The 22,984-nt window shown below is 50.5% G+C and overlaps 1 protein-coding gene across 1 annotated transcript in view; it reads left to right on the top strand.

Moving 5' to 3' along the window:
* The window catches only part of HUNK (hormonally up-regulated Neu-associated kinase), a 112,674-nt gene extending 90,800 nt beyond the window's left edge, over positions 1 to 21,874 (top strand). The window contains exons 7-11 of the mRNA XM_030880754.2: positions 609 to 771; positions 4,669 to 4,752; positions 9,812 to 9,859; positions 15,378 to 15,558; positions 18,590 to 21,874. Of these exons, the coding sequence (XP_030736614.1) occupies positions 609 to 771; positions 4,669 to 4,752; positions 9,812 to 9,859; positions 15,378 to 15,558; positions 18,590 to 19,248 (1,135 nt within the window). The 3' untranslated portion in view covers positions 19,249 to 21,874. The remainder of the gene's footprint in view (positions 1 to 608; positions 772 to 4,668; positions 4,753 to 9,811; positions 9,860 to 15,377; positions 15,559 to 18,589) is intronic.
* Positions 21,875 to 22,984: the final 1,110 nt, after the last annotated feature.

Genomic DNA, 22,984 nt, shown 5'->3' with positions numbered 1-22,984 from the left:
AGATGCATGTCGAGGTGTTTAGGAAAGAAGATGTCATGATGTTTGTGATTTAAAATACTTTAGGAAAGAAAGGAAGGGAGGGAGAGATGGAGGAAGGAAGGAAGAAAGAAAGCCAAAGTGTTAACAACTGGTTCAACCAGGAACTGGGTACACACATAAGCTATTAGACTATTCCCTTTACTTTTCTGAATATGTAACTTTTCATAATAAAAAGTCAAGTGAGGGCTTCCCTGGTGGCGCAGTGGTTGAGAGTCCGCCTGCCGATGCAGGGGACACGGGTTCGTGCCCCGGTCCGGGAAGATCCCTCATGCCGCGGAGCGGCTGGGCCCCTGAGCCATGGCCGCTGAGCCTGCGCGTCTGGAGCCTGTGCTCCGCAACGGGAGAGGCCACAACAGTGAGAGGCCCGCATACCGCAAAAAAAAAAAAAGTCAAGTGAATGAATGAGTGAATGAATGGACTGATTGTTCATGAGGGGGCGTGTGTGTGTGTTGTGCGGGTGGGGGGGGGCGATTTCTGTGCTGTCATGTTTGTGAGCATCGCTAAGGAGGCCCTGGAGCCTCTCAGCGACAGTGGAGAGGTGACTGGTTCTCTGTCCCTCCGCCCCGCAGGATTTCCCTGGAAGACCTGAGCCCGAGTGTGGTGCTGCACATGACGGAGAAGCTGGGCTACAAGAACAGCGACGTGATCAACACCGTGCTCTCCAACCGCGCCTGCCACATCCTTGCCATCTACTTCCTCTTAAACAAGAAGCTCGAGCGCTATTTGTCAGGGGTGAGTGGAGCCCCGCCGTGGTTTTCTCTGCTCTCTGTGGAAAAACGAGCTCTGACACTTGAAGTGTTTCCCAGTTACTGACACTTGATCTGAGCTGTTAATTGAAACTAATGTGACGCTGAGTTTCCTGAAGGTGGGATACAATAGTAGCAAAACCTGCTTCTCAGGGAGCACTTTTTATCTGAGGTGTTTTAAAAATATTCTCCCACAGAGTTAAGCTCTGGGCAGACTCGTGAGAGATTCAAGCCTCTGTTCCTTTCAGCTTCTTGTTGCCTTTTTGGCTCTGTTTCTCTTTTCTCCTTGGGATCCCCACTTAGATGCACTGGGGCTTGTGTAATCATAAAAGTTGGGGAGCAGAGCCCCTCAAGCATTCACCTCTAAAGCATGGTAGATGAGAAAGCCACTATTTACATTTACTTCTCTAGAAAACAAAAGTGAAACCTTGGCCCCTTCACTCAGTCTGGGCATCAGATAGTCCAGGTGTCGCGTGTGTTGAAGATGAAGGAGGTAGAGCTGGGAGCCTGTTTTGGACCATGGTACCCTCATGCTTTGGTCACCTTCATCCTTCCGCCTCATGAAGTTCATACATGCCTGGATGAGGGAATTTACATGCTTCAGTATGTAGTTTTGACTAAATCAACTCTTTCCAAATGGACAATGGTTAAAAAAGAATTCTGCAAAGAAAACTGGATCCCAGGCAGTATGGATTCTGCATATCACTTCTTCTGTTTCTCCTACTCAGAATGGTGAGGACTGACCAGATCTAACAGGAAGTCAGCCAGAGAAACCTGGAATTGTCAGGAAGCCCATCTGAAATTTGATTTCATACCCATTCCTGAAGGATGACCTTCACCTTGCCTGTATGGCGCCTTGAGATCAGGTTGTATGGGGTCATCACTGTTAGGAAGACGTTTAGAATCCAGAGCGTAAAGAGGAACTTCTAGAGTTTTCCGTACTATTTAAAGTCATGTGATAGCCCGATATCACACAACATTCCACTAAACAATAGGCTTACAAACCTTTTATGAGGTTTTTACATTAAAGCTAAAGGTGAAAATTCACCAATAGTTGGGGAAATGCTGTTCTCCCTGATGAGAGAGAAAATGACCAAAATCATGCCCAGAAGACAGCATGATCAGAATGTGTCTCTCATTAGCAAATGGATTGGGGAGACATCTAGAAAACATTGCCGAATAGATGAAGAAGCTTGACGGGAGAGTTGTTAAACAACGGAACAAAAGTACAGATGTTTCGAAGCGGATTCAGCTTAGGGTATTTCCTAGATTTGGCTTCAACAGGAAATGATCCACAGAACACCTTTTTTTTTTGGTGAGCCACCAAAGGAATGATGTACATGAGAAGAAACATTATAGTAAAAGGCATTTAAAAATAAGAGCAATGTTTTAGGGGGGGAAAAAACGTGCTCCAGAAGCAGTGATGGGACAAAACTTCGGAAGGGAACAGATATGCAGCTGGATTTCAGAGCCCGTGTCATGGTCACGGGAAAGCTACTGCAGGAGAGAAGTGGAGTTCAGAAAGACTGGACCTTTGATACATAGTATGTTATTTATATCATTTTATTGTGTGATAGGAGGGATTAGGAAATTCTCTCACACCAGAGGACAGAGGTCCTCTGTTCACCTATGATGATAAGCTTAAAAGACATGTTAGACTTGAAGCCATTTCTCATTTCTCTGTTATAAGAAGACCATATGTCCTGTATTTCTTTCTTATCTTATCCTTTTAAATTCCTATGTTATTGTCTATTTTATAATGTACACGATACGTTAGTACAGTACATGCTTATAATTTATAAATAAATGTGCACATGTTGTAGATGCCTGCTAACAACTTTTTTCACTCATATGAGCTCAAGGTCACACCATTTAGGAACCACCATGCTAGGGACAAGTAGTTCTCAAGTAAAAGGAACAGAGGAGGGTCACACGCTGATTTTCTTTTTGAAATGATGAATGTTGTTCAAAAATTCGTTTTAAAAAATGTTTCCATGAAACTGACTCTAAAGTTTATGATTTCACATATTTAAAGGATGACATTGCTACTTTCCTGAGTGAGCTAGCAGATTCAAACATTCTTCTTTTGGAAGAACCAGTTTTCTGGATACTGATCAATAAGATAGAGGGGCTTTTGGTTTTAAAATAGTTTCTTTCCTTATTTAAATTATATTTTTTATTTTTGTCTGTGTTGGGTCTTCGTTGCTACGCACGGGCTTTCTCTAGTTCCAGTGAGCGGGGGCTACTCTTCGTTGCGGTGTGAGGGCTTCTCTTATCGCGGAACGCGGGCTCTAGGCATGCGGGCTTCAGAATTTGTGGCACGCAGGCTCAGTAGTTGTGGCTCACGGGCTCTAGAGCGCAGGCTCAGTCGTTGTGGTGCACGGGCTTAGTTGCTCCGCGGCACGTGGGATCTTCCCAGACCAGGGCTCAAACCCGCGTCCCCTGCATTGGCAGGCGGATTCCTAACCACTGCACCACCAGGGAAGCCCTAGTTTCTTTCTTATGTCTACCTCCACATCTACAGATGCAAACTTTGGTTACTCACACTCTTAATCACATGGCTCATTCCAAGTAAGAGACATTTGTGTGAAACTCTTAGGGTATGTCTTGCCTTCTCTGGCTGTCTTGCCATCTGCTGTGTTTGCCCAGCATCAGGGTTACAAATGGTGCAGTGTTGCAAAGCTCTGTGGTTTTGTTTCCTGAGAAGTTCCTGGAAACTCAACTAACTTAGTTCTAACTAGAGAAGGTTCTTTCTTATTTTATTGTCTGTTTCACACTTAAACCTTAAATCGTAGGACATAGCTGGTGTGAGAACCACTGTCTAGGTGGGTGGCTGCTTTTAAGAATGAATTATTCCCCACAGACAGCCATAGCTGGTCCACTCAGTAATTTCCACACAAGGCTAATTTAATTGCACCTGTGCACTGTGCCAGTTACGAATATCATTAACCAATTACTAACAACCGTGTATAATTTTGAAAGCAAAACTAGTGAACTAAAAAGTAAAATATTGTATTGGGCGATTGGGATTGACATGTATACACTGGTGTGTACAAAATGGATGACTAATAACCTGCAAAAAAAAAAAAAGTAAAATATTGTAACTTAATTATTTGTCATTTCTCCCCTTATCCCTTGATTCTTGTTTCCTCTTTCTAAAACCTAGAAGCGTGGATTTTAATTTGGAGAGCCTGTAAAGGCATTTTGTGAATGTTTGTTGGCTGAAAAATTAATCAGTCATTTAATTTCACCTGTCGCCAGAGAGGATTGCCCCTAAACAGTGCCCCTAGATCATCTTAGGTGTGGTTACCTGTCTTCTTCTTTAAGCTATATTATGAATTGCTGTGACATTTATCGGGGCGGGGGGCAGGAACTAGGGCTTTTTTTTTTTTAATTGAAGTATAGTTGATGTACAGTGTTGTGTTAGTTTCAGGTATACAGCAAAGTGATTCAGTTATACATATATATATATATATATATATTCTTTTTCAGATTATTTTCCATTATAGGTTATTACAAGATATTAAATCTAGCTCCCTGTGCTGCACAGTAGGTCCTTGTTATTTATCCATTTTTCATGTCTTAGAGTGGTCTTCATCGCACCGATGAGAGGACTGAGGCCCGGCAAGGAGCCGTGATGTGCCCAGGGTCACCTGGCCCTTTCCTGGCAGAGCCAGGAACAGAAGTAGGTCACCTGATGCTGGGTGCCGAACTCTCCCCACACTTCGTCCTTGGATGAGGCTTTGCACTGCAATTAAGTGCCTTGCCAACCCCTTTCTGCCTTTTCTCAGCCAAGCGCTGGTTTAAAAATTAATGAATGCTTAATGGACATTTCTATTTCCTGTGAGTTAAGCCAGCCTTTTTTTCTCTTCTCCTCTGGTAGAAATCCGACATCCAGGACAGCGTCTGTTACAAGACCCAGCTCTACCAGATAGAAAAGTGCAGGCCCACCAAGGAGCCCTATGAGGTGAGTGGCCCCCAGAGCAAACCCCAGGATCCCTTAGGAAGAGTGGATTTCCATTCTGGGGGGAAGAGGGGAAAGGAAACCAATTATCGTAGGACACAGAAGTAGCCAAAGACAAATACTTACTTAACTGAGCCTTTGAGACATGGTTTACAGCGGGACCACCATCGTTCAGTCTCTAGACTGTGGTTCTCAGCTGTGGCCACATAGTGGAATCCCTGAGGAGCATTTTAACATCTGGATGCCCAGGCCGTACCTCAGACCGATTCCATCGATCCATTCTCGATCTCCAACGAGATCGGGGGTCAGTATTTTTTAAAGCTCCCTGGATGGTTCCCAGTGGAATCCGCTGTCAGATCTCCAAGAGGTTAAAAACAAGGTGCTGAAAAATATAAGTGTATGTAACACTTGGCATCAGGAGAACAAAGTACAGTGAGGAACAGGAAAAAGTATCTGGAACAATCCTTTCCAGTCAGCTGTCCCTGCTGACTTGATGCTACCTGGAACGTACCTGAGAGAAAATACCAAGATGCTTTGATTTCAGAATAAAAACTGGTATCATATCGCCCCAAATTTGGACCCCAAATACATGCTTGTTAAGAGACTGTGCCTGGGAACTCGAGATCCAAGGCCTGGAGCACAGGGTAAGGGTCCCGCCACCAGGACTCCTCATTCGCTGTTTTGTGCAACGGGGCCTGCCTGTCTTCTCAGTGCATTTCCGTGGAATATGGAACGAGCCGGGCTGCGCTCCACGGCAGCAGCAGAAAGCAAGTGGGACACGGCCCAGGCCAGCCCAGTGACGCCGGTGACGGGGCTGCTGAACTGCCGGCACCACGTGTGAATGCGGCCACCCCTGAGCATCGAGGCGGGGGTCGGCTGGGGTAGCTGCAGGAGGAGGGCGGGGCTGGTCAATCTACACAGCCTGGGGGATGGTACCATTTAAGGAGGCAGAGAAAAGGAGGCGCTGATGACAGAGAAGCCAGCGAAGATAACGGGGCAGCCGGAGACCCAGGAGGGAGGGATGCCAGGGAGGACATGGGAAAGGTCAAGTATAAAGCAGCCAGTGGTGACAGCTGAGCGGTTTCTCGTCCTGGAGGAGGTGGAGAAGGCAGAAAGGAGATTGCGTGGATTGGGGGGAGTGAGGACCGTGAACAGAGATCTCTCCATCGCTGCCGCTGGCGGTGAAGAAGGGCTGGGGAGCAGGCGGGCTGGGGGGCAGAGGAAGGAACTCCAGTGATGGGGGGGAGGGCATGCATTCAGAGCAGCCAGGGTGGGCCCTGGCCTTGACCCCAGGCTGCAGGCCTCCTTCCTCTGCGACTGGCTGTGAGGCACCAGCATGCTGAGGACGGAGATAAGATTTTGGAGGGGCAGCAGGGGGGTGCGGACTGGGGCTGGGCGGGGAGCATGGCTTCCAGGGCTGGGAGAGGGAGAGCAGAGATGGTGTAGGGCCAGACTCCCCTGAGCTCCACACCCCTCCGGCCAGTTGCTTCCTGAACCTTCTGTGGCGTGAATGAAGGGGTCTCAAATCCAGCACGCCTGGAACCAACCCCACCTCTCCTCCCCCATCTCCCCCCACCCCTGGCCCCTATTTTCTGTCTGCAAATGGCATCCCCACCCTCAGTACAGGGCAGAAACCTGGAAGACCTTTGTATTCCTTTCCCTCACCCCGAGAGCCAGTCTGTCGCCAGGTTCTGCTGGTTTGACTCCTGAAACTCTCCAAGCCCTCCACTCTCCATCCGACCCATCCTCGCCACCATCACCTCTTGCGTGGACCTCAGCTGCAGCCTCCTTCCTAACTGGTCCCGCTCCTTCCCTGTGACTACCTGGCGCTCCGTCCACACACCGGCCAGAGCGAGCGATTCACACTCAAATCAGACCATGTCACTTCCCCGCTTGAAACCTTCAAAGGCTTCCTTAACCTGGAAGGCAAACTCTGTGACGTGGCCAGCACGCCCCGGATTGAACTGGCTTTGCCAGCAACTCCAGCCTTGTCTCCCAGGCCCCGCACACAGCCCTGCTTCTTGCTTCATGCTCAGTCCCATGGGCCTTGAGACTCTGTGCTCTCTTGGCTGCCAGGGCTGGCCACACCCTGTTCTCTCTTCCAGAATGTTCTCCCCACCCCTCTCTGCTGAGTTAATGTGTATCTTCAGCTCCCACTTCAGCTCACGTCCTCGTGGACCCCTGCCGTCCTCTGACCTCTGCCATTGGGTTGCATCCCTCCAGTACACACGGTCACACACATCCTGCTTCCTGGGGCTTGTCGCATTGGCAGGGTTCTGTTTGTTCAGGGATTATTTGATTATCATGTCTTCCCCACTCCGGACCGTGAGTTCCTTAAGAGCAGGGACGGTGTCACTTTTACTCCTCACGGTGTCCCTAGAGCCTACACAATGCCTGGCACCCAGTAGAGGCTCAATAAATATTTGCTAGATGAACAGATGAAATAATCAAGTGGACCTTGGTTCTAGTCTCAGAAAATAGAATTGGGCCAGCATCTGGGGAAGGTCGAACCTTCCAGGTGGGACACCTAGCTTGATTAAAGTAGGGGACCCCCTGCACCATCGCGTGCAAGTCGAATTATCGTCACCTGATGGCCATGCCCTGTGGCAGGGAGGAACCTCTTACAGTCACTTGCAGGGAGGGTGGGCACCTCGGCTGGGGTCCAGGGGATTCACTGTTAGGCTCCCTGCCTCTTGGTTTGACTGTTTAGGGCCTCAGGTAATAACACAAACTTAGACGCACCGCATGCCCCTATGTGTGTGCCTAGGCAGCTCTAAGCCACGTGGCTGACGCCCATGTCCTTGGTTGCCCTAGTACCCTGCCCTGCTTGTGTGTTAAGTGTCAGAACCGCGATGGGAAAGGGGCCTCTTTTTTTCATCCAGATTATTACTCTCAGCTGATTATTTCATTTGGCCCGGAAGACACATAGTAAGCATTTTAAAACATTTGTCGAAATATTTAATGGTTAGGGTTTCAACAGGAACGCTAATGGGAAGACAGCATTTCAATTTTCTGTGATCCACTTGTTTTCTCCAAACTGCAGCGATCCTTGTGCTAATTAAATTACAGGCTCTGACTAGATGATGCAACTCCTCTCTCTGTTGGAACCTAGAAAGTGGAATGGGGCCAGTTAGAAAAAGTGGTGAGAAAGTCTGAAAGAAGCCAGATTTTCCAGGTAAAGCCCACTCAGAGCCTCTGTGGGGTTCTTCCCAGTTACCATCAGCTGGTCCAGGAGGAGAAGCGGCCAAGTGACAGGGGCGGGAGGTGTTGTGAGCAGGAACCGTGGAATGAAGTTCAAGGTTGTACACAAGCCGGCTGGGGAGCGGCTCCGGGGCCATGTCCGGGCACTGAGGGCACGTGATGGTCTCTTCTTCTCCATCCTGGTTCTTTTTCTCCAAGGAGACGGAGGAGCTGAATTAAGTGGGAAGAGCTTCCCTCTTGGGACTACAGTGCCGTCATCTTATGACTTTACCACTTTCTTCCCCTCTTCTTCCTGTAACAGGCAGAGATTATGTCTGGAAAAGCGGGACCCTTGTCTCACCTTAGGCATGTGCCCCAGAGATTCCTTTTCCTAAGACAGAGGCCCTGGGGGACCATGGGGGTCGTGGCAGAGCAGTCATCATTTCTAAACTGGCTTTAAAGCTGTAGAGAGCCAGGAGCCAAGTTTGTTTAGTCTTGAAGAATAATGCTAATTTGTAGCAAAATGTAAGTTAGAACTGGGGGGCTTCTCTGTAGTGTCAAAGTAACATTGCAGTTTTGGAAGAAAAGTTGTGCAGGGGTGTGGAGGGACTGTATTCGTTTGCTAGGGCCGCCATAACCAAGTCCCACAAACTGAGTGACTTAAACAACAGAAGTGTATTGTCTCCCAGTTCTGGAGGCCAGAAATCCAAGGTTGAGGTGTCCGCAGGATTGGTTCCCTCTGAGGGTTGTGAGGGAGAATCTTTCATGCCTCCTAGCTTCTGGTGGCTCCTGGCAATCTCTGGCATTCTTTGGCTTGTAAAAACATCACCCCGATCTCCGCTTTCGTCTTCACATGGCGTTCTGTGTGTGTGTGTGTGTGTGTGTGTGACCAATTTCCCCCTTTCTATTAGAGTACCAGTGACATTGCACTAGAACGCACCCTGATGACCTCATCTTAACTTGCTTACCTCTGTCAAGGTAACACCAACACTCCTTCTTCTCAAAGGCAAAGGAGAGCAAACTTTCATACTCCCCCCTCCCCCAAGCTTCAAAGAGGATGTGATGGGCCTGTCCTGACCCTGTCTTCAAGTAAGGCCACATTCTGAGGTCTGGGGGTTAGGACTCCAGCATATGAATTTGGGGGGAATAAAATTAAACCCATAACGGGGACTGTAAGTTTAAAGGTAAAATATTACAATGATTTTCCTTTGTGTCATTTTAAAATCTGTACAAATTTTTTTTTTCTTTTTTTTTGCGGTACGCGGGCCTCTCACTGTTGTGGCCTCTCCCGTTGCGGAGCACAGGCTCCGGACGCGCAGGCTCAGTGGCCATGGCTCACGGGCCCAGCCGCTCCGCGGCACGTGGGATCTTCCCGGACCGGGGCACGAACCCGTGTCCCCTGCATCGGCAGGCGGACTCTCAACCACTGCGCCACCGGGGAAGCCCGTGTACAAATTTTTAAAATCAAGTATGGAATCAGGTCAAGCTGAATTGTTAGCAATCAGAACAGTGGTTACCTTTGGGGACGGGGAGAGGATGCTGGGAACGAGGGACTTCCAGGTGCCGGCTGGGTTCTGTGTCTTGATCAGGGTGCCATTGCGATGTGTTTTTGCTGTTTGAGGCAACATATTGAACCCCTTACTCATCATCAGAGCACCCTTGTGTTATGTGTCCTAGACTTTAATAAAAATGTTGCCTAGAAAATCTATCCAGGGCAGGCGTTAGGACATCTGCTGCCTGCTTCCACGACAGTTTGGCTTCTTGTCTATAAACTTTGAAATGGAGAATCCTCAACCGGAGCTGCAAGTGGGAGGGGGTAGAGTTCAGGAAATAAACAGCAAGTGAAGCTTCTTGAATTGTTGAAAAATGCTGCTTTTTACAGGCCTCCCTGGGCACCTGGACAAGAGACCTCGAATTTCACGCTGTGCAGGTAAGAACTTGGGGGGTTATGTTGGATTACTCAGAGTTCTCCAGAGAAACAGAACCAATAGTGTGTGTGTGTGTGTGTGTGTGTGTGTGGATGTGTGTGATGCTTGGACACCCAGGGAAGGGCTGATGTTTCAGCTTCATCCCCATGTCTCCTGGTGGCAGAATCCCTTCTTCCTCAGGACACCTCAGTCTTTTCCTCTTAAGGCCTTTAACTGATTACACGAGGCCCACCCAGACTGTAGAGGCTAATCTGCTTTACTCAAAGCCTACCAATTTAAATGTCAGTCACGTCTACCATATACCTTCACCGCAGCATCTAGACTGGTGTTTGACTAGACACGGGGTACCCTGGCCTAGCCAACTTGACACATGAAAGTAACCATCACCTATGACCCTGAAGGTTGGCAGATCTCTGCCCAGGGCTCTGGACCTTGCACACCTCCATCCTGTCCTGAATTCCACCATGCAGAATCCTGTTGTAAGTGGATTTGTCAGAATCCCTCAGATCAGATCAGTGCTGTCTATGCGTAGTTGACCATTTTTTTTATTGTCTTGCTAAAACTACACGCTTGGCTATGCGTTCGTGTTTCTACCTGTAAAGAAGTGGGGTTTGGCGCAGTGGTTGAGAATCTGACTGCCAATGCAGGGGACACAGGTTCGAGCCCTGGTCTAGGAAGATCCCACATACCGCGGAGCAACTAGGCCCGTGAGCCACAATTACTGAGTCTGCGTGTCTGGAGCCTGTGCTCCGCAACAAGAGAGGCCGTGATAGTGAGAGGCCCGTGCGCTGCGATGAAGAGTGGTCCCCGCTCGCCGCAACTAGAGAAAGCCCTCGCACAGAAACGAAGACCCAACACAGCCAAAAATAAATAAATAAATAGATTAATTAATTAATGAGGACATACTTATTCAACATCATCCTCTATTAAAAAAAAAAAAAAAAGAAGTGGGGTTTACAACAGTCCAGGGCTTCCCGGCTCAGTGGCCTAATTTATGAACCAAGCCCTCTTTTTTCTCAACTCAGCTGGTTGTTTCCTATGGCGAAATCAGGCCTCTGTGGCTTTCCCTTATGGGATGGGCCGCAAGGAGCCAAAATCATCCAGCAGACAACACCTGGGCCCCTGGGCCATCCCAGGTGTCCACGATCCGCACCTGGTTCTGATGTTCCAAACATCCAGGTGAGGTTGTCTCATCGTCAAGGGGACACCAGGCTCCAGAAAGCCCAAGCTGAGTGGACTTGAAGGCTCCTCAAAGAGGACAGCTGTAGCTCGCCCCCAGTCCCCTGGCCCCTCCGCTGTGCCATCACTGACACCCTGTGGTCAGTTCTGCACCGCGTGAGGGGCAGGTGGCCCGGCTGGGCAGCACTTCCTCCTGCAGCCTCGGGGGTGCGGGGCTGAGGGGGTGGGCCCAGGAGGCGTGGCCGCATCTGTCCTTGTTGAATGAATGCCTTTGCCTTTCAGACAGTGAAGCAGGCGAGATGTGGGGTTCATTTATATAACCGAAGAGCTTAGGAAGGACCCACCCTTTTGGTTATAGATGGGGAGGCCCGTCCCTCAAGGGGAAATGACTTGCTGAAGGTCACCTGGCCGTACCTTCAGGAGCAAAACGGGAAAGGCAGGGGGAGGGCTGCGGCTCCTTGGAGCCAGGAGCCTGGAGTCGCAGGGAAGAGTCTAAGGGGACCCGCGCCCTGGAGCTCAGATCTCAGAAGCTGAGGACTGGCTCCCCCATACCCCCCGGCCCGGCTGCCGAGCCTGCAGACACCTCCCTCCCGTAGCCCAGTGGATCCTCACTCACTGGTTGCTCCCTCTCCTCCATCAAACAATCCACGACATCCGAAGAGTCTTGGGTAGATAATCCTTAAGGGGTCACATTTTCCAAGTGTCCAGCTTTGTAAAGGTCCACGCACATGTGTGGTGGTTGGAACATGGTTGAAAGAAAACAAGAAGCTGTTTTGTGCGGGGTTTGCTTGTGGCCTCCTCTTGGATCTGCCTTGGGGGTGCGGACTGAGCATGAGGGGGCAGAGAAGACCCCTGAAGCTTCAGCTCCACAGCCCAACCTTAGGCGCACGCGGGGGAGGGGCGCACCGCCCTCCCGTGAGAATCAAAGGGAAACCAAAGAGACCCGAAGGCAGCCAGCGTTGCTGGGTGGGGTGCGCGGGAATGGGTGCAGGCATGTCAAAGGGGGAGCGTAATTAGTCCTCCTGAAGATCTGTTTCTGTTACACAAGGCAATTTAGCGTCCTGCTCCCTGGGAAACCTCTTTTGGAGAAAATAGGCCATGCAAATGAAAAGGTAGAATTGGATGATCAGTTGCATTTGTAACCTGTGTTTGGAAGGCATGAGGATGGCTGCTTGTAAACAAACTTGTTTCCTGGGGGCTGGTGACCCTTCCACCGGGACTGACTGACCCAGCGGGTTATCCCGATGAACTCTATCTGGGTGGTGATATTGGCCCCCCGAAAGTTTGTATCTGGAACCTTTAGCTTTGAGAACCCACGGAGAGTTAGAAAAGGGCTGAGCCGGACCCAGGAAGCCGTCGGCAGGAAGCCGTCTGAGTGTAGGGAACGCAGGGCAGCCCAGAGGAAGGCGTGCTCATCATTCTTAAAAAAATCCTTAAAAAGGGGCCGGGGGCGGGGGGAGGGGGGGACTCCAGTTTTGTTTTTTCTTCCAAATACTCTTGTTTTACAATGTATCACGAAAGCGTGTTTGATTTCTTTTTTCCTGTTTAAGGTGTTATCAGGTAGAACTTATGAGTTTTCTCATAAAAACAGAGATAGAACAGAGCAAAAGGATGGAATTCTGCCAGACTTTTCAGGACAGGCCCCTTGATGCTTGGGGGAGGCTGGGGAGCGTGAAAGCTCACTCTCCTTTGCCGTAGAGACGGGGGCCTGTTGGTGTTCGATAGAAATGGGGAGAGGGGGGCAGTGGAGAATTGTGTTTAGCCTTGGCCTGGAGCAGATGCCCCCTTCCCCCCTCCGTAGTGTCCTGCCCACGGCCTCCTCTGTAGCATTCCAGATGCCGACCCGGAGCCCTGGGACTACAGCGTGGTCCCTGATCCTGCAGTCGCTGTGCCCAGCCTTTCTCTATGCCACTGGAAACGCCTGGCCCTGCCCCAGGCTTCTGGAGGGCAGTGTGGAGTCAAGGGTCAAGAACACCAACTTTCACGGAGGACTGTGAACAACTGAGTTGCCGTCCGGCTCCTGGATGAATTCTTTTTTTTTTTTTTAATTGACGTATAGTTGATTTACGATGTTGTGCCAGTCTCTGCCTTACAGCAATGCGACTCAGTTATACACATGTAGACATTCTTTTCTTTTTCTTTTATAAATTTAGTTATTTATTTATTTTATTTTTGTCTGTGTTGGGTCCTCGCTGCGGTGCACAGGTTTCTCATTGTGGTGGCTTCTCCCATTGCGAAGCACGGGCTCTAGGCGTGTGGGCTTCAGTAGTTGTGGCACACAGGCTCTAGAGCACAGGCTCAGCAGCTGTGGTGCACGGGCCCAGTTGCTCCACAGCATGTGGGATCCTCCCGGACCAGGGCTCGAACCCGTGTCCCCTGCATTGGCAGGTGGATTCTTAACCACTGCACCACCAGGGAAGCCCGACATTCTTTTTTTAAATATTCTTTTCCATTATGGTGTATCACAGGATATTGAATCTATTTTTGTGTCCTATACAGCAGGACCTTGTTGTTTACCCGTTCTAAATGTAATAGTTTGCACCTGCCAGCCCCAAATCCCAGGCCATCCCTCTCCCTCCCCACCTCCCACCCCCGCCTTGGCAACCACCGGTCTGATCTCTACGTCCGTGAGTCTGTTTCTGTTTCGTAGGGAGGTTCATTTGTGCCATATTTTAGATTCTACATATAAGTGATATCACATGCTATCTGTCTTTCTCTTTCTGACTCACTTCACTTAGTATGATCATCTCTAGGTGCCTCCACGTTGCTGCAAATGGCACAATTTGTTCTTTTTTATGGCTGAGTAGTATTCTGTTGCATATATGGACCACATCTTCTTTATCCATCCCTCTGTCGGATATTTGGGTCGTCTCCATGTCTTGGCTATTGTGAATAGTGCTGCGATGAACATAGGGGTGCATGTCTCTTTTTGAATTATTGTTTTGTCTGGGTATATTCTGGGTGAATTCTTCACCACTGCAGGCTCCTCTGCAAGAGGGGATAACAGTATTTGCCTCATCCTGGGTCGTGCTCTTAGAATAGGGTCTTGCATTCCAGGCATCCTCAGTAAAGGTGGCAGTGGCTGCCCAGAAGCTGGGGAGGGTGTTTGCAGAAGTTTCACCTCTGCTTTCATCCCACTTCACTCCTCCCCAGGTGACAAGGCGTAAGCCCCGGGGAGCTATTGTCCTCATGGTGACGCTCAAGGCTGTGCTGGGCATCCCCACTTTCCATCTCTTCCCAGTCGTTCTTTCCCACTCAAAACCTGGACATAATGAACCCCAGTTCGTAAAGGCTCTGAAAATCCTCATTAGAAAGGGCTACCTGAGTGCAAGGGGATGTTTCCTTGAGAAGCTTTTCAACAACATCAATGAAAAATAGATGAGCTCTCTTGAATTGCAAATGCTCTTAAGGTTTTAAGGCAAGAAATGTGAAAATCGGTCTCTTTTTCCCCCCCTCCCTTGTGGTGAGGTCCGGTTTCAGTTGCCTCTGTTTAACAGTAAACATCAAACGTAATCTTTAGGGCCAGAAAAAAGCTTCCTCTTAGCAGCATCACCCTTCCCAGAAGCTTGAACCCAATTAATTTTAATTCAGTTCCGTTTCCACTGGCTTTTTTGTTTTTGCTTTTTAATATTTCAATAACTATTTATTAAGCTTTCTCTCTGTGCCTGGCTTCATGCCCGAGGCTGTGGAGTGGAAGATATATAAAACAGTCAAATTCACTCCTAGCAGAGGGATTATAATTGAGTTAAATAAAGGCAAGACTGACAGCACAAGTGGTTGAATCGTGCCGATTTAAGTACGCAAGTAAGAGCCCGCGTGCCCAGAGCGGGTAAAGGGGTCAGAAGCTCACCTAGACGGGCTCAGGGCTCCGTGGGCTGCTCGTCCACCTCCTGGCTTGACTGAACACACAAGCACTGAGGAAGCAGTTGCGTTGCCTTTGTAGAACTGCCTTTGCAAAACCGCTACTGTGGGCAGAATCGTAGGGCTCTGCTATAAATAAGGCAGCAGGTTTCCGGGAGTCCTCATCTGCTTTGCCTGTTTGTTCAGCTTGTTCTAGAATAATGGACTGCCCAGGGATGACCTTGCCCTTGTTGGAACACATCAAGACGGCATAAGGCAGGGACCTGGGGACCACCAAAGGCTGCTGTGGCCCAGGCGGAGGGAGGGAGGTTCCCTGGAGCATCCGCTGGGCCTCAGCGCTTCCATTGTTCAACACGTAGCTGAGAGCCTAGCGTTTTGGAAAACTGGCGTTTCTTAACTCTATTCGATAACTCTTCAGAGAGGGACTCCATTGTGTATTCTTGTGTGTGTCTGAGTACCTATGTTGCTTCTGATTGGAAGGATAAAAAGCCCAAAGAACAAGAGAAAAGAGGGGATTTTCTTCATCGGCCGTTTTCCAAGAAGTTGGATAAGAGCCTGCCATCGCACAAACAGCCCTCAGCCTCGCTCATCACGCAGATTCAGAGCACCAGGGCCCTGCTGAAGGACCGGAAGGCCGCCAAGCCTGGCTTCCCCGACAAAGGTGGGTCGGCTCGGGGGGCTCTCCAGGCCATTTGTGTTCAGCTGCGTGGCCGCTGTGTACCCCATGCTGGTGGCTGTGTAGGCCCCTGGGACAGACACACCTCTCGTGCCCGTGGGAAAGCAGGATTAATGCATGCAAGGCAACCTGAGAATAAGCAAGTCCAGACTGCCTGGTGTTGTCCACCGGTGTGGGCAGGATTTGAGAAAGCAGAGATGAGGTGCACGGGATTGTGGGAGCAGAGATCAGGGTGTAAGGTATTACGGGAGTAGAGATCAGGATGAAGGAGCAGAGATCGGAGGAATGGTTTTGCAGGAGCAGATAGGGTGCGTGGCATTGCAGGAGCAGAGCTTGGGGTGCATGGTATCATGGAGCCAGGAATGGGTGTTCAGTACTGGAGGGGCAGAGATCTTGGTGCGGGAGCCGTGATGGGGGCGTGCTCTTGTGGAAGCCTTCACCAGAAAAGTGCACCCTGAGAGGCAGTGATGTGGGCTTTGGGGTGGAGGTAGGGTGCTCAAACCCAGCTCTATAGTTGGTTGCGGCCCAAGTTCCCTCCCCTCTGAGGATCTTAATTGGTTCCCTCACTTGTGAGGAAATCTACCCATCAGAGCTATCGGGTGGCTCGAATGAGATACGCGTGTGGGCTACTCTGCCTCGTTCATCATCCAGCACGTGAGATAACTGATCGATACGGGTCCAGCGATGCAGAAGGGAGGCTTAACACACACTGAGAGCCGGGAGGCGGGCACAGGGAGCCGGGGAGCATCCTGAGGCCACCTGTGGGGTAGGGGAGAGGTTCTCCTTACAGACGGCGGATGGGAGAGGTTGTGGAGTCCAGTCTTCGATCTCTCTGTTTGAAATATGAAGAGACTGAGGTTCCAGGAGGGCCCTGGCTGCCTGAGATCAACCAGTGGTTCCCTGGGCAAGCAGGAAATTATCAGAGAGATTCAAACAGCACCAAGCAGCGCGGTCCATTTGGCTCTGAGACCGGTTCTCACCCAGAGAAGAACACCTCCATTTAGTTCAGTTTCATTCTGCAGGTTTCAGGAAGGCAGGGACCCCACTGGAGGGACTGTGCTTGTCCCTCCTTGGGGGATCCTCCTTTCTGGCTTGGGAACAGGCAGCAAATCCTGTTAGGACCCTCGGCGGTGGCATCCTGTGGATTCCCGAAGGAAAGTCTAGGTCAAGGCTGCATATTTGGGGGTAACTTTGCAGCCCCAGAGATGGAGTGCGTTCCTTGATACTTTTCTGGACCAACTGTCCTCTGTTTCTTTGCATTTTCCTGGGATTTGAGAGCCTGTTGCTGAGAAGCACCCCGGAGCCTATATAATTGCTAGCACTGACCACTCACTGTGTGGTAGGCAGTGTTTCAACTCTTGCCTCAACCCAGGGAAATCATTCTCGCCCCCATTTCTAGAGATGAGGAAATAGCCCAGAGAGTTGTCCAAAGTCAGAGAGCTGGTGAGTGACGGCGCCCAGATTTCCAACCATGCAGCCTGGCTCTAGAACTTTCTCTCCTGACCAGTGTAGCCTACTGCCTGCCGGGCAGGATGGGATGAAGACGAGCCGGCAGTCATGCTCGAGGGTCGGGGCTGGTGACTGTGCCCTTCTTGCAGGGACAATGCAGTGTCAGGCTCTATGCCCCGGGGGCTGACTCTGAGCTGGGGATCAGTAGGGCCAGTGTGAGGGGCGTCCTCCCAGGATTTGCACCTCTGGGGAAGTGAAGGAAGCAGGACGACACGGAGGGAGAAGCCGGGCTACAAGTTGGGAGCACGCAGCCATCTCGGAGGGACAGGGACCTCACATGCCAGCTGGAACACTGGAGACGTTAGCCATCGATGAAATTTTCCTTCTCTCTGCCAGTGAATCTCGGGCATCTGTGCTGGCCTGAGGAGGAGGTTTATTTCAGGAGCTGTGTATTTATTTGTGTAAGGTGAAGAGGATTCCCAGTGCCCTGGGCTGTCCCCGAAATCACTGCCGGGGGCGGCAGCTTGCTCCTGCCTCTGAGCCCCGACGGGGCCTATAAAATATGATGGTAGGAAAAGGCAGCTAAGACAGGGCCTGTTCCACAGGAACTTGGCTTTACTTCCCTCACCTCCAAACTCGTGGAGGTTTTCCCTTTCTTTTCTGGCAGAGTCTGCAAGCCTGGATTCTAGTCTGTGCCAACTTGAAATGGAAACCGTGGGGGTCAGCTGGTTGCCTTAAATATACAGAGGAAGAGTGTTTCACCCCTGTTCAGAATTAGGTGAGGCTCCGGTGAGACCAAAAAGCACGAGGGAGCCTTAAAAAGGAAGGGAGTTCTGACCCGTGCTATGCTGACACGGAGGAACCTTGCGGACATCGTGCTCAGTGAAACAAGGCGCTCACAAAAGGACAAATACTGTGTATTCCACTTATACAAGGGACGTAGAGTAGTCAGATTCATAGACCGGTTGCCCCTGGCAACCACTGTTAGATTTGCAAGGTGAAGTGTTCTATTTCACAGCAGTGTGGATGTACTGAACACTACTGAACTGTACACTTAAAAGTGGTTAAGTAATAAATAAACACTTTAAAATTCATGTTATGTAATTTTTACCATCATTTTTTTTTAAAAAGTCACGAGGGAAACCCTCCTTCCAGCTTTGATTATCTGAGGACCAAATTTGCAAGTCCTCAGAGAGCTGGTATCCACGTGCTTCCCCAGTTTTGTGGTCATTCTGTTGAGCCGTGGACCTTGTCATTCAAAGGCTCTTCGGCAGGGTCCGGAATTTTAAGCAACCGAAAGGAGAACAGAAGTTAAGCTGGAGCCATGAGGCAAATCAGAATCCAGGAGGCCTCCCATCACCAGCCTTCTGTCTCCTCCATTCTAGGAAGACCGTCTGATTCCCCATGGGGAGGATGGGATGCTGAGCACACTCACTTCATGGTTCCATCTGACCTCCCTGGATAACACACTGTCTCAGTGGAGCTGGAGGTCAGAGCAGGCGGGAGTGGGCCATTGGCACTGTTTGTGTGGCCGTCTTCATGTTTCCTTTGCTTTCTTGGTGTGCAGATTCCTTCGGCTGCCGCAATATTTTTCGCAAAACCTCGGACTCCAATTGCGTGGCTTCCTCCTCCATGGAGTTCATCCCTGTGCCACCCCCCAGGACACCCAGGATTGTCAAGAAACCAGAGGCCCCTCAGCAGGGGCCTGGGAGCGCTGGCATCCCTGCCAAGGAAGACCCCCCGATGCTGGATATGGTGCGCTCCTTTGAGTCTGTGGATCGTGATGACCAGACGGAACTGCTGTCCCCGTCCCATCACTATAGGATTCTGAGCTCCCCTGGAGGCCTGGCTCGAGGGAATCCCGGTGAGCGGACGCTCTCTCCCGTCCTGCTGCCCGGAAGCCCGTCACCTCTCCAAACCCCTTTGCACCCCACTCTGGTCTCCTTTGCCCACGAAGATAAGAACAGCCCCCCCAAAGAGGAGGGCATGTGTCCCCCAGCCCCGGGGCCCGGCAACAGCACCGCACAGCCCCTGGGGAGCCCGAACTGTGTGAAAAGCCGAGGCAGGTTCCCCATGATGGGCATCGGACAGATGTTGAGGAAGCGGCATCAGAGCCTGCAGCCCTCCGCAGACAGGCCCCTGGAGGCCAGCATGCCCCCGCTGCAGCCCCTGGCCCCCGTGAGCCTCTCCTTCGACGTGGCTGACGGGGTCAAAGGCCAGTGTTAACCCGGGCCAGCAGTGGGGTTCTTGGCATTTCTAAGGAAAGCAATGGAGCAGCTCCATACATCTGTCAGGGCATGAAGACTCAAAGGCCTCTCACAGAGCATCCTTCACGGTCTCACCTCCTCCTGACCTGCGATGTCCCCACAGCTGAAACCCACAGACCCAAGAGCCCGTACAGCCCAGTCCCGAGTAGGGCCTCCTGGAGATGCTGGGATCCCCCAGGAGGGTTGCCTGCCCGCGCATCCAGCTCCAATCACGCACGGCCTCCTTCCTCCCACCCACTCACGAACCCTCCACCCACCTCCCTCAACTGCGCTGGGGGTGAGAAGCCAGCATCGGGCTCTGGGCCACTCAGATGACAGACCCTTCTGAGCTGTTTCTCCACTTCGTGCTCTGTGTGCGCCTCTCAACGGACTGTCCTCTTTTCAGCAGTCAGATGGCGGCGTCACAAACTGGTTCACCCAGGCACGGTTTCCCCTCTTTTCATAGAGGTGGATCCCATGAACCCCTGGGGAGGACAGGCAGGAACCTCCGAAACCAGCACCGTCCCCTCTGAGCAAAAAGGGGCATCTGGTCAAAGACCGATCCGAACGGTGGGGACGCCAATGAAAGGAAAGGGCCAATGGGGACAGTCATTTGCCGAGCGAGGTCTTGACAGATTTCTTTTCTCTTTTGGTTGAAACTTGCTAATGGTTGAATTCTCTTCTCCGAAGATGATTTTTCTTTATGTGATGTCATTAGACCGAAACAACATAATTTTTAAAAACCTGGATGGAGAGATGAGAATTGATTTCACCAAACTCCTGTTCTCACGGGAGAGTACGCATGGAGGGCATCAAAGCTCACCCAGGTGATGTTTTGAGTGGCTGGTGGCCTACGCTGGCCTGCAGGAGGGGCGAGATCATAGCCGGCCGTGTGTTCTTCCCATCAGATCAACAGAGCCCTGATCCTGCTGGAAAGTGTAACACATAGTTGGAAAGAGAAGAGAATTAAGGTTGGATATGGACGTACTCAGAAGGCGCCATTAGCTCTGTGCAATGAGGTTTTCAAGCTGCCGAGGAAACAGGCGTGATTTAGAATTCAGCCAGTTTGCCGTGGGCTGTGAGAGGCTCGTCTGGAGGGCATCACGTTCAAAATACAGTGTCGTATCTTCTCTGAGGACAGCAGCATTCCTCACGCAGGCTTTGAGTCCATGTTCTGTTTTCACACCTTTTGCCAAGGATGGAACCAAAGATGCATCTCTGGGTCTGTGTCTGTGCCATTCCCTCTGTACGTGTTCTGTGGACCCCAGCGTTGTCTGACCGTGTGTAGCTTGGAGCCCCCCAGGGGCTGTCTCCACTGGGGTCTGGGCCCTGGCACTTGGTGGGGACCACTTGGTGGTGAGCAGAACTGGCAAAAGAAGAAGAATCAGCACAGGTTGGATAGAGGTCAGTTCGGAGACAGGTTACACTGCAGCCTGGAGTCTTCAACTGTTGGCTGGTGCAGGTGCGGCCAGAAACCACTAATGTGGCCACCCCAGGGCTAGTCCTCCCAGCCCGCTGATCCCGAACAAAGGCCACAGCCTCTGAGCATTTGCAAAGCCTGCCTTCCCTTCCACCGGCAGCCAGCCTGTGCCAGAGAGTAGCGGGGATGGTCCTTCATTTCTTCCCATTCAGCACTGGTGACCTTCTTCCACCCCAAACGTCTCTGACTGAGCAAGGAGACAGCAGATACCTGGCTGTCCCCAGAAGCCACTGCCGTGGCCCGTCTTGGCTGACCTTGACAAGACCTGGGGCTGCTGCTTCCCCCTTGATGGGCTCGCCCCAGCCCTAGGGCTAGGGAGTAAGTCAGGCTCCCCGCTGTCGGTGGCACTCCTTTGGATGGCTGCAGACCGGCTTGCGGAACTTTCCGTTGAAAATAGAGCTTTTTAAGTCGAGAGAAGAAAAGCATCTGAAAAAGTCCCTCTCTCCATTTGACATGAAGTGTTTGGTTTTTGATCGCCGAAGAAGCCTTTTTGAAGATGGTTTCCAGCTGCAAGTGCCGACTCTGCAGGCTTGCAGGCTACGTGCCTGTGAACTTGGTCTCGCTCTTTATGTCTCTCTCTTGTGTTTTACTTGCCTCGAGAACATGAGCATTTCTGTGTCGCTGTTAGCTTGCTGGGACGTGTTCCCCGATCCTCGTATGCTTCCAGAGCAGCTGCAGGCTCTCCTACAACTGACCAAATGCATCGCCACTGGCAACTTGAACTGTGAACTCAGGTTTCTTCCAAACCCAGTGAGAGGTGAGGGGGGAGTGAGGAAGGGGCGAAACTGTATTTTGTGTGTGTGAGCACCTGACAAATCTATGGAATCGAGTGAGAGAAGAAATGTTAATTCTTTATTATTTTATTATATTTATATGGAGACCTTGATTATCCCTTTGGTAGGTACAAAGCGTGTTGTCTCTTTGACCCATGACTGTCTCTCAGTAGTAGTCTGCACCTGTGAGCTGAGTCAGCCTATAGTTACTGCCGGAAGTGACAACTATCTTCGTGTGACATCCGGGAGGAAAAGTCGGCTTTCGTTGTACCATCTGGTCATAAGTAAGGACTGTATTTGTGTCACCATTATTAAATATATGTACTTTTATAACGACTGTGAAATACACTTTTCCCTCACTATGGCTGCTTCATTTATTGGCTAATATAGCTTAAAACTAAGAGCACGTTGCAAAATAGTGGTATCATCTTCTACGTAAAGTTCTTGGCCCAGGAACTGACAGGATACAAGAGGGGATCAAGGTGTGGGCATCTGAGGGCATTTTTGGCTTCGTTTCACTTGCCACAGGGTGTCTGCCAACATCTATCTGCCTGATGTCCGGCAGATGGCAGTTCAAGACGAATCAGCATTTTTCTGTTTTGGGGGCGGGGGTATCAGGATCTTCCTTGTAGACTCTGAAAATGGCACATGAAGAATGCCATCTGTGAACATTACCTCTAGCTTTTGTCCTTGTTTGAGGGTTGGGGGAAGAGGAGTGGTGAGTAGAATGGAAGGGGGGTCCAGACGGGGTGTTCGGATTGGCCCAGTTCCGACTTCTTTCATAACTGTTCACAAAACATTTTTCGTATCTACAGACTTGCTTAAGCCCTGTGTCCCCCTTGCAGTGTGGCTCCCCTGTACGGTGCAGCATGGTAGACAGTGAGAGGCCCACAGTTTCCACTATGCAAAGCTCGCTCTGAAGTTTGATGGGGTGGGGATGGGGGAGGCAAGAAGGTGTGTCTAGTTTTGATGATGATGTTTTCTTTTAGGAATCGGAACAATGTAGAACAGAAGGGACCTGAGATCATGGGGTTCAACCCAAGCTTTTTCGAAGAAGAGAAAACTGGGACCCCAAATGGTTTAAGGACTCTCCAGGGTCCCTGAGTGGGTCTGGGGGGCAGGGCACCTTCCTCAAAGAACACAGAGAAATCAGAGAGCATGGCCACCGTGGGCAGAGGGGAAAGTCAACAGCAGATCGGGCTGTGCTTACAGCATGTATCTTTGGGGTTTCCACGTGGGCCAGGTCTTTGCTGTTTTAAGTTGTTCTCAAAATTGTGCAGCCTCTTGAGATCCTGAGGATCACACGCTTTCTGTCTACCATCAACTCTTTTTTTTTTTAAACTCTTTATTTTATACGGGAGTACAGTTGATTAACGATGTTGTGTTTCAGGTGTACAGCAAAGTGATTCAGTTATAGAGCTCCTGAGCATCACACGCCTTCCGTCTACCATCAACTCTTTTTT

This window comes from Globicephala melas, chromosome 4 (assembly GCF_963455315.2).
Source record: "Globicephala melas chromosome 4, mGloMel1.2, whole genome shotgun sequence".
Taxonomy (NCBI): Eukaryota; Metazoa; Chordata; class Mammalia; order Artiodactyla; family Delphinidae; genus Globicephala; species Globicephala melas.
Note: the sequence above shows the minus strand (reverse complement) of the source record. Positions and strands in the feature narration are given on the sequence as shown.